This window comes from Pleurodeles waltl, chromosome 12 (genome assembly GCF_031143425.1).
Source record: "Pleurodeles waltl isolate 20211129_DDA chromosome 12, aPleWal1.hap1.20221129, whole genome shotgun sequence".
Classification (NCBI taxonomy): domain Eukaryota; kingdom Metazoa; phylum Chordata; class Amphibia; order Caudata; family Salamandridae; genus Pleurodeles; species Pleurodeles waltl.
In genome coordinates this window covers 498,638,828-498,650,800 of record NC_090451.1, presented here as the reverse complement: position 1 = coordinate 498,650,800, position 11,973 = coordinate 498,638,828, and the positions used below count along the sequence as shown (strand labels likewise).

Genomic DNA, 11,973 nt, shown 5'->3' with positions numbered 1-11,973 from the left:
CCTTCTTAATGCATATGAGGCATCAAGTTCCTTGGGCTGGACGGCATGAAGAAACTCAATAGTGTACTCATGCAGTATGAACACATGGTAGTAGGTATTAGGCCATTAAAGCACGAGTGTACACGAGTAGCCTCTTTCTTCATGCTGCAAAGCATACACAGGAGCACGAGGTTATAGATGTATTGGATTCCGTGTTTAAAGTTTATACCTGAAACAAGGGGTGTGGGACACTTTAGCTCTTCCGATAGAGATTTAGAAAGCAAGGAGTTGCAAAGTCTATAGTGTTGCCACGTGTGTAACAGATACAAACCCCTTAAATGCGGTACAGGAGAGAGCAGATTTTAAATCCCTGCTCAAGTTTTGAGGCGTCAAGAACTGGGCTTCTTGCAAACCTCTCAGGTAATAAACGATTGCAAGAACCACCAGGCCTGCTAGCCGAGGTCTTCCTCCTGCCGCCATTCCAAACTCACCAAACTGAAAGCAGGTAAAAAAAAAAAAGAGTAAAGTGAAGAGACAGCTTCCTGGAGGCGGGGAGGAAACAGCAGCAGCTGCTCCCCCACCTGGCTGTGAGCAGCCCTCCGCCTATCAGGTGGGAGGCCCCGGGCGTGGCCCGCCCCGCCTCCCGCCTCCACCTCCGCACAGGGCCCGGCTCAGGCCGTATTGATTGACAGGCGGGGTGGGGCCGGGCCCAGGTGAGTGTAATCTGAGGCGGCGCAGGGAGGAGAGGGGGGACAGACACCCAGAAAGGCGCCGAGGCCCGGCCGCTGTGATGTCAGCTCGCTGAATTCAGCACACTACAGCACAGGTAGAGCCGGGCACCTCCTCACCTGAGCTGGGACTGCACCCCTCGCGTTGCAGAGAAAGCTTCTTTCTCTCTTTTTATTACCCCCTTCCCTCTGATATTGTTGTGTTCCTGGCTCTCATTTGTTTCTTCTCTGTTTTTGGATCACTTGGAGCGAAGGTGTTTTATTTTTTTATTGTTCTTTTTTTTTTTTTCTTTTTTTCACCTGTGCTTCTGATTTGTAGTTGTTTTCCCCCCTCTTCTGTGGTCATGACGGCTTCGCACAGTGACTCTCTGGTGGTGTTGTTTGGGGCAACCGCTGGTGCAAGTGGGGCTAAACTGGGTGCGGATGAGAGGGAATTAATTCTCTTGGTGTGGCAAGTTGTGGATCTTCACAGCAAGCAGGTATGGCTCTTTACAAATTAAAACATACAACAATGACCCCCTCCCCCTTTAGCTTGTGTTGTTACTCTTCCACATACGTATCAGCAATCACAATGCATTATTTACTAGCATCTGTGGCCGGAAAGATTTGCACAGGTTCATTTACTCCAAAGAATGTTTCTTTCACAAGGGGGTCGGCGCCTGAGAATTGATTACGAAATGTAAGCCCGTTCTCGGAGTGTTTGGGGACCACTAACCTACCCGTGAACCTAAATGTAGCCAGTTATCTTGCTGTATTGTGTTGCCCACATGTTCATAAGTTAAACCCTTTCTAAAGGGGGTCTTATTGTGGACAACACTGTTTATTCGTTTGTAATGCATTATTTGCCTTAATGTTTGAAGATCGCTTTTGACAAGAAAGTATTTTACCTTTTTTAACGCTGTGCATGGATTCATGAATTTAATGCTGGTTTCTTAATTTTTCTGAGTCGTCGTAATACTTCGAACAATATGTCACTTTACATCTTTGTTTCGGCCTTGCTGACAGCTTTTTTTTCTTTCACTGTTTTATATTTTAATTTGCATCTTACTTTGTGGTGTGTTGGTGGCTTTGGTCCCTTAAGTACATGTAGGGTAACGCAGTAGCAACGTTTTGTTTGCTTAACCATCAGTATAGCTGGTTAACTTGTAAAAACACATCCACGGAAACTTCCATAGTACGGAGCATGCAGTCCTTGATGTAACAATCTGCTGCGCACCTTTTCTACGGGTTAAGAGGTAATATGATGGTGTGTGAAGGCGTAAATAATATCCCTGGATATTAAAAGCACTGTTGCACTATCCTATTTAATACAAACGTGTTTACTACCACCTCAGCAAAGACCAATCTGAAATAAGATATTGTGTCCTTTTGTGAAACATGACAAATCCTTTGGAGAAATGAAACTGTTGCCTTTCCATGCATGTTTTGTTTTTAAATGGAGAAAATAAATACCTGTTCTGAGCGTTAACTATTTCTCAATTCGTCACTTTCATTCAATCTGCGTATTTTAGACGGGCATATTGCACAAGGCTCTGGTGAAGGCTGACAATTTGGAGCTGACTGAACAGTGCAGGGAGGAGACTGGCCTAACCCCCGAGGGACTGAGCAATGCTGAGCCCCTGGACAGAGTACTGCAGCAGGTGAGCATCTACCATCCCCCATGGAGGGGCGGAGGGGACTATCTGTTTTTCTCTGTTTGTAATTTAAAGGCAGTACTGAAGAGTCATCCCAGACAGCGCTAGGTGACTTTATTTTGATTAATTCATTTTATAGTCACCCAGTGACCAGTTTTTGCTTTGTTGGTAGGTTTTGCTTGTAGGGCGCGAGAGGGTGTTGTGTAGTGATGTACAAGGGTGTTGAGAAATATACCTGCAATAGTTAAATGTTATCATTGCCATACTTGTGGAGCAGTGATTTGTTCCTTTCTTTTAATTGGCTTATTCATCGCGGTTGCCTCTGCAACGATTGCCAAATCTTGCAGTTTTTTTTTGCACGCAAACTGTGCCATTTTTTTTTCTTCTTAATTTCCTTGTATTTTCTGGTTACTCTTTTACGTTTAAACTGTCACTCAGTTACATACTCCGAGATTCTGCTCGGTAAACCTACTTTTGGAAGTTGTGCTGTCCTTTATCAGTGTTTACTAGGGCTGTAAATCTTTGTTATGGGGTTAGGTGATTTTTGTTGTTGGATTTGTGGATAATTATGTTGATGAATAACTGAAGCACGGACAGGCCCATAAGCTGTGTCTTTAGCACTCACTAGCTTTTGCCATATATTCGAGCCATGTTTACATCTACAAAATTGATTTATATGTAGTTTAATACCATTTGGTGCATATCAAAGCCATGCACAGTGTTTTAAGACGGCAAGTACTGTCTGGTGCTCAGTACATGCACTTCTTTAAATTGGAATGGATTGTATAGCACTTCTTAGCTCTGCTCTAATGCTTTTAATTGTAGAATACAGGCACTTCTCAGCAGCAAACAGGCACTGTGGGCAAATGGCTTTGAACTTTTATTTATGCCCATTCCAAGCACTCCATATGCGGAGGGCCACTGAAATTATACGATTGTACAGCCATGGTGCTTTCACATAATTATGGGGTTGCCACATAATCCATCATCAACTGTATAATCTTAAAAGTTTAACAAATTTACTAGCTCAAAAGTTACTAAAACACAGTGCCTCTTGTTGCGGTGCAGTGATATCAAGGTCCTTTGTAAAGGTCTACTGGCCATTTTCTGTTGCTTATTGCTATAGATGGGTGCTAAACTGGAACCAATAAGGTGCAAACTATACCGGAACCGTGTTAACGTGTATAGATGATGAAATAGTTTACCTTTTCTTGCCACGTAATTGTCAACCCTTTCCTGCTGACTAATTCTAGCTGGCCTACCTTTGCGTGATGTCTAAATTTGATCTTTGTGTGTTTTTTAAAGATCTGCCCTCTTAATTCTTGGAAAGGTTACTCCAAGGGTGTTTCTGAACTTACTTTGGTGGGGTGGACTGATATTTTGACTCCCATTTCGCCCACATTGAGGCAATCATAAGCCCAATGATAACTATGTCTCTATTTTTTAAAAGTACTTAAGTTTGGATTTTGGTGAAAAATTCCTCTTAATTTACTGCTTGCAACTAGTCTGAAGTTGTTTAATTCAGTTGATTACATGGTAAACCTCTGTAGAATACCGTGCCTCTTGTCAGTACGCATGGACACAAGTTTATTAATGGAAAAAATGATCTTTCTTTGTTTTATCAAGGAAAGGAAGCATTGTATGGTCTAAGATGTAGTGTATTTGAGTATATGCATCCTCCCAGCTAAGTCTTTCAATATTTTCCTAATGCATATACTTCGTCTCTTCCTGTTTCTTATGCTGATTTTGCAAGCTAAGGTATTGTCCCAAAAAACACTAATTATGAGCCTTTCTTGAAACTGCCACCTCTTTCCGGTTCATGAGAGCAAATGGTGTACTTTACTTTTTGTGGTAAAATAATACATATTTGGTTTCAAGACTACATCTTAAAGTGTGTATAGTGCTGTGAGTCCCTATTAATGGCATGCGGTGTGTTTATATAAATCTTCTAAATGGTAAGCCATTGAACACTATCCAGGTGCTATCATATTAGAGAAGCATTTGATTGTGGAGTTTTGGGGCTTAGTGCTTTAACGCTATTCCCTTCCACCACTCTGGCTGCCAACTCCATATCTCCCTTCCCATAATCCTACTCGGCATGTAGATTGCCAGTCTGGAAGCAGTCCCTGGGCTTGTTAATATTCTGTATACCACTCTGTAGGTATTATTGTAATTGGTAGTCCACTTATCCTCTCAATATGTTGGTCCTAAATTGCAATTGTTGTGCCTCCTCTCTCTCCGGGTTTAATATGGCCCTTGTTAACTTCTTGCTTTTATTGGGGACTAGTGTGAAAGATAGTGGCACCAATCGAGGGCTGTACAGCACTTGAGCAATAGTTATGTACATCTTTTCCGTAGCACATTACTCACAATTAAGCATCCTTTTACAGAGCCCTAGTTCAGGAGGGCTGTTTGGAGATTTATAGCCCCTCAAAAAATGCCTTTTCTGATAAATAGTTGGGTACAGGTGCTTTCGGTCTGGCATGGAGATGTCTGTTGGATTTCACCAGGAGTTTTTACATACACCGACAAAAAAACACATACAGACTCTCTCCCTCTCGGTTTTGAAAGTCTTCAAACATTTTGGTTAGTTTACAAAATATTGTGTTTTCTCTCACTTGGTACCTCACCAATCTGCATTTGCCCCCACCAACATTATATGCTAGCACCCCCCCCGCCCCAATTACTGACCAAGCTACAGCTCTGTCCTGTTAATATTTGTTTTTATGGTTTTGTGTTCTGGTCTGTGTAAACTAAATCTCAATACACAGAGAGTGCCTCCCCTCTGAGGCCATGTTTTGGTTCCAGACATATTCCACACCTGTGCTGGTTGCATAGCAGTAGATAATGTGTGACTCGGACTTGGTTATTCCATTGGGGAAAATCCAGTGTAAACTGCAAAGGTGGCAGTGGTAATGGTGTATGAAACAGTAGCTCAAGAGACATTGTGACACTGTCGAGGGAGACACGTTAGACCTGCAGTAGTGTCACATCCACTGGCCAACTCACTACTGCATTGTCAAGGTATGCATATATTTTCCCACTTCAACATCTGCCTACCTAGTCTTAACTTCCAATATAGTGCATTGTTCGATGCAATATGATTATGCTATACACCACGTGATCTGATGGGCATAGGCTCTCTCTGGTGCCACCTGCAACAACTTGTCCAGCTGGTTATGTTGTTCAAGTCATCTTTAGCTATTATGTACGTGGCAAGCGCGGATCAGGAACACAACTTCTGCTCTGTTTCCACACCTGTTTAGTCTGCTTCAGTCGCCGAGTTGAGACCATCCGCCACACTTCTGTGGCATCCATTTGGCATAAATTGTAGTATAGTGGCAGTGTCAGCCTGTTTAGGTGAGAGGTCCTTGAACAGAACACGTCTTGAATTGAAATGCTTTACTGTGCCAGATTAGAAAAGCGTCATACCACCAAACGAGGACAGGGCTGTCTCACCCACACCTCTTACTTTGAATCACTGTAGGTGTGTCTGAGCATTTTGGACTCTGGGGCTAGCAGGGCCTGTAGAACTGGTTTCTGTTTTCCTTACTTGTGACACGCACACACCACATGTCCTACTCTTGGCAGAGGCGGCCTGACGTTTACACGGTTGTTAGGTGGAAAGCGGACTTAGTGGGATTTGTGGTTCTGGACTGAAGTAAGGGCTTCGTGTAGCTGGTGTGTGAAGTGTGAGCACCATAGGTTGTGATCATTAGCATTGGTGTGGCCCCTGGAGCTCGCTGAACGGCTTCCTGCAGTTTCACAATACTGGCTGGCTACGGTTTGTAGCTGCATCAGGGCTGTGGGACAAAGAGCACCTGCAGGTTTGGTCTTGTCCCAGATTCTCCAGCCACGGCATCTGACTTTAACGCAATAGATAATGTTTACTTGGGAGCAGGCATGCTTTAACTGCAGTACCTTGTTATGTAGAGGCTGCATCCTATCGGCGATGTGCACCGCCGATGTTTATAACCTAGCATAAAGGGGGCAATCTTTTCTGTAGTATAGCGAGCTATGAGGTGGATCCTAGATTCCAGGTAGAAAAAAAACCTCAAACGCTGTGGCCTGGAATGTGTACTAAAGTCCTATCGCAAAAGTCAACAAGAGCTGAATGTGTGCTTATTTCTTGCTGCAAAGTAATGTATTTGATTTTGTAACACCTGGGTTTCTTCTGCGACACAGCGCAAAATATTTTTTGCACATAATGTTATAGGTGTGGTTGCAGATTGCATTTATCTTGGAATTCATTTTTTTTTTTTTAATACCTGGAACTGGCTGACTAGAAAGTGGTTAGAAGGATAGGGTCACCAGATTTTGAGAAGCAATAACCGGGGACAGGTGAGCTAAAAAAGTAGGACTAAAGCCTTTAGTCTCACTTTTGTATCTAGCTTGTCCTCCTCTGTTTTTTTTACAGAGACTTGTATATGTGTGTGTAAAGGCTATAATTACATTCTAGTTAGGTTCTGAATTTACACCTTCAAAAACATAGAGAGTCATCTGTTCTAGTTAAAGTAACTATAACTTGTGCCCCTGCATTCAGTTTTCACATCAGTAATTTTATTGCAAATGTTGCAGTGGTAATATCAGTGATGCCATGGAAGATCAAACAGATATGTACCAGGGCACCCCATGAGAGTCCAAAAACTATGATAAGTCGTAGTCTAAGGTGTCCATAGTGCGTTGTGCAGGCAGGCATATGCTCGATTGACACTACTCGCTTTGTGCAGGATATTGGAAACTGCCAGAATTCGTATAATTGGCTCAGTACTTATACGTTGGCCTCGAAAGTCATTCTGACGAAACACGTGTCGGTTGTTATGTTATTGGACTGGCTGTTGCTTTGATTGGATTCACATGATATTGGATGAACAAAATCCTTCTGACGTACTACACACTCTTGTCATGCTTTGAGTGATTCAGTACATCAAGGATTGGACTTTTTGGACTCTCATGGTGTGCCCTAGTACATATCTGTTTGACTGATGCTGTTGTTCTCAACCAACACGATTGCACCTGAAGTGGTTGGGTGCGGTACCGGTTTGGCACCCCTGGCAGAACTACTCCTAAAGATTTAACATTCTTCTCACATGCATACATAGGAGGTGCGAACTATTAGCATAGCTACTATTCTATTAGTATTATATGCCATGGAAGATGTTGTGAATGATTTATCGTTAAGTAACATTAAATTACCTTGCATTAATCCGCCCCCCCCCCCCCCCCCTTTAAATATGCATCCAACCTTGGGTCCTGCACTGCCTCTTGTCGTGCACAGAAGGAGTTTGCCAAAGCAAATTTTTATTTGTTATTTTTTTTCCCTTCAATGTGGAATTTCAGACAAAGCACCCTTGCTTTGCCTTGGATAAGCCCAATAAATTGGGATGTATCTTCCTTTTTAGAGAAGAGGAGCTTCAACTGGGGCACCTGCTTTGTTTATATTTCTAAGTGCTTGTCATTGAGGTTTAATTTCTGTGGCATGAACATTGGTGGCAGAATGTATACTCTTCTGCTTATTTATCCAATGATAGTCCATAGCTTTGCCCAAAATTATCAACCCAACTGGATGACTTTCTACAGGCTAATTTGTAAGTACTATCTTATTGGGTGAATGTATAGTGAACATTCTGCACCACCAGTGGGCAAAGGGCCATGAGGTAATGCCGGTGTGAGTGTGTGGGGTTATTTTTTATTTTGTTTAATATTTGAAGTGCGCAGGGAGATCCTGAATTTGCTCGCCGTCTCATTACTTCTGCATACTGCAAGTAGGAGCAATTGTTTCATCTGTTTTACTGCCCGCTTGACAGTAGGCAGGAAACAGATTAAAAAGTCTACTCCCAGCAGCAGTTTTTCTGCTCCTGTCTGCTGGGAGTGGACTTAGTTTGCTTGGCAGGAGCTGTTAAAGCTCCCGCCAAGTGAAAGCCAACCACTATGTCCTGAGGGGGCACCTTGGGACATAGGGTGGCGGGCCCCAGGGCCATTCATGGCTCCAGGAGGGGGAGCCGCATGGCCAACTGGCTGCTGTCATCTGAGCTCTGAAAGACAGTCACTTTATTTTCAAATGATCTGGAGCAATGGTTTTTAACCTTTTGACTGCAGTGGACACCCAGTGAATCAGTACTGAAGCCCCCGCCTATGCAATTTCTATGATTTACACACAAATACAGAAACAAGATTTGTTTACACAAACTATGGAGTATTTTGTTTAATTTACAAACACAATTCTTCTAATGTGAAACATTATTAGGAAACTTGGAGAATTTCAAAATGCACTATTTTTGTTTTCCCCGTAAAAGGTGATGCAAAATACTAGACTCTAGCATCTTTCAATTTTTTAATCCATTTTTGTAGGCATATACAAGTGTTCTTTCAGTTGAGGTAGTCGAATAGTTATGGCCATTCCTTTTGAAAACTTTAGCTTTTTGCTTTTTATGTGCATTTATACATAAATTAATCTGCTGCTATTAAATTTTATTAGTGGGGTTTATGGCCCTCACCAAGTTAAGACCACTGATCTGGAGCAAATTATATTATCTTGTCGTAAGTCCGTGTTGCTTAACCATGCACATAACAGTGGACACCATAGTTTAAAAAAAAAAAAAAGAAACATTTAAAAGGGAAGATTGTCAGCCCTCCGTTGAGAGCCCCTTACCCCCAAAAGTATCACCCTGTTCTTAGGTTATGGTGAATTCTGTGTCACAAACATATGTGTGAAACTATTTACAATTGGAAAGGAGGGTGTAATGGAAGATTTAGACACCAGCTGTGTTACTACTTTACTCCTTGTCTGGCCTATTTGCCATGTGGTGTGAACATCAGTTTGCCGAAGTAAAACAGTTGTGAACTTTCCTTGGGTCCTGTGTCGGCTTGATGCACACTAAAATGAATGCTCCTCAGCAGGATTCTCCAGACACATAGTATATTGCCATGGTATCTTCTTTCCGTATCTATGAAGTGAGTGTTTGCATGTTTTTATTGTACAACTAATAGATGTCCCCCAGTAACATGACTTGTCACCTTTTGGTAGTAGTAGAAACATTTGCACACTTCACTGTGGAGGCTGATATTTGCTAAGGAGGAGCAGTAAGGAATATTAATTTAAGGTATTTTTAAACTAGCTGCCAATCAAAGTGAAACTTGTAACACTTTGCAAACAAATACACATTTGTTTGCTGTGCAATAAAATGAGAAATTGCGAATTAGTAACCTATGGGGAAGAACAGTTCCTTGCTCAAAGAATAGTAAAACTGAACATTCACGTTTTCCATGACCAAGGATTCTAATTCCTGGGTGAAGCGTTACACGACCAAGGCAACAGACTCGAAGACCAGCCCATTCAGCACAAAGTCAGCTAGGAAAATTGGGATTTAATTGGGTGTGCTTGGCTTTCCTTCTGTTTTGGACATTCTGTTGTCACAGCTGCATAAGCGTGGCAAACACTACATGGGGGGTGGGGGGGTGGGAATATGAATTTCTACAACAACTGGCAAATCAATGGTTGTGCGTGGCTGAGAAGCTGCCTCCTTTTGTGGGTGTGGATGAGCTCCTCTTGGCAGCCCTGCATTGCTGAGAAGCTGCCTCAGTTTGTGGGTATGGATGAGCTCCTCTTGGCAGCCCTGCAGGGACTAAACACCACATCTGCTAACTTACCGAAACACTGCACATTGACACACCAACTCCCAGGTTTAAGCATCCCCTTAAAACAAAAGGTAGCCTTTGCTATCACGTGGTCCTTTGCCACTTAACACTGAATTACATTGAAGGAACCCTTCTTTTCATTCTCTCCAGCATCCATGGGTTTGCTTCTGGTACTGCTAAGCTCACTGCAGCTTCCTCTCATCTCTAATTTGCAATGCCACCATACATTAGGACTCCTTATTGGGGTGTGTCTGTCTGAGCAGGGCGCCCTCCATGGTGCACTGATATTCACGAGGGCCTTTAAGCAGGTGCTATTATCTTTGAAGCTTGGGACTAAAGGATGGGTGTACACAAACTTTCCAATGAGGAACGAACACTCCCTTTTTAGTTTTTCAAACAAGTGATCTTTTGAACTGAGGGACCCACCTAGGTGTGCGGTGCACTACCTTTTTCTTTAGTGCTAAATATGCTAAAACATTCTTTAGCTGACCTGAATGGGATATGGCTCCTCTGTAGCGTAAAGGTTTACCGCCCCATGCTCTCATTTAAAAGGGCTCACTGTCCATTTGGGTGTTTGTTGTCATTAAAATGTAGTAAGGTTATAATGTAGTGTACGGATGACAACCACTTGTTTTAACAGTATTTTTCAGCCACCTAGTCAGTGGAACCTACTTTTGGTATGTTTTGAAGCACTAGTCTGGTTGGCAGTCCAATTCATTCCTGTTAGAAGATGGATTATTCACAATCCGTTGACTGTGACATTGGTATCAAAAACATCTGTTCTTAAAACCCTGCGTAGAAACCCAAGAATGTGTGTCACAAGTATACGAATATCTTGTATTTAAAGAAATTGTTTCCTTACAACTGTTTAAATGTCTTAGGCAAACATGCCAACATGCTCGGCTTTGCCTTGTAAGGGTTTAATATAGACGGTGTGGTGCTACGCTCTGTGCTGCTGGCTAGGTGAAGAGGCTGGTAGGAGACTTTTGCAATGAGCCGCCAGGATCCAGTCTAGTTGACCAGTTGTTCTGTTGGTCCCTGGAAGGAATTTCACCAGATCCTCTGGCCAGTGGCTATAAAATAAAGGTGAGGAGATCACACTTGGTTTTTCGTTCCAATTATACTTCTGTGTGTGTGTTTGTGTGTGCATGTGTTAGCTGTTTGCACCACTAGCATGCTTCAGCCCTAACATTGCTTTGGCTGCCACAATGGCGATCAGGGTCTTTGCCCATGTGCCTCACTGCTATAGTGTGCGCTCACTGAGCGCAGTAGTAAAGAACCCTATGTGCCTCGCCTGTGCCACCTTCTTGCAAGATGCCAGGAGGGTCCTGATCCTGCCAGGACTGCCCCAGACTCACCACTTGCCCCAGCCTCTTCACCTGCCTGTGCATCTGTACTGCGGCTGGTGAGATGCCTTATGCACTCCTGGTGCTTCCTGCCAGGCCTCCCAGCTGAAGTGGAGCCTTAAGACCCACCGCAGAGCACAGGCCTTGCCCCAAGGGCTTACAGAGAACACTGCGTGCAATGCGCACGCACCAGCCCGGCCCCGCCTGCCTCACCTGATCTGATGGCAGGGAAACGCTGACTGCCCAGCATTCAGCACTGGCAAGAAACACTCACCTGAAAGGGGGTGACAAAAACAAAGGGGGTAAAATACTTAATGCAGAAGAAAACAGCTGCTATAAACATTGTAGTGCCACAGAAGTATTCCTGACCTCACCCCAAAGCAATTGAGTGAACTGAATGCTACCGTCTCTTACAGGCCTTGCTGACTCTGCCATGCCGAGCGCGTTTGTGTGCCTGCTCACCCACCGACTACACAATATTAAAGTGCTCACCCTTGGAGCCTGTGTACAGCAAAGCACCCTCAAATTGGTCCCTGCAGTCCCAGGTAGGGTGAAGGAGACAACAGCAAGGAGGTGGACAGGAACACTGTGGTGTACTGAAACCCACGTGCTAACCGGCCATGTGCATGTCCCATGCCACATCCACCA

At 43.5% G+C, this 11,973-nt stretch overlaps 1 protein-coding gene across 2 annotated transcripts in view; it reads left to right on the top strand.

Annotated features, from left to right (window-relative positions):
* The first annotated feature begins 698 nt into the window (after positions 1-698).
* Positions 699-11,973, top strand: part of ESRP2 (epithelial splicing regulatory protein 2) — a 99,768-nt gene continuing 88,493 nt past the window's right edge. Inside the window, exons 1-3 of one of the 2 annotated variants that reach the window (XM_069217226.1) lie at positions 699-805; positions 1,027-1,186; positions 2,219-2,347. In XM_069217226.1, the coding sequence (XP_069073327.1) occupies positions 1,052-1,186; positions 2,219-2,347 (264 nt within the window). In that variant the 5' untranslated portion in view covers positions 699-805; positions 1,027-1,051. Of the gene's footprint in view, positions 1,187-2,218; positions 2,348-11,973 lie in introns of both variants that reach the window. The other variant, XM_069217227.1, reaches the window with a different exon arrangement.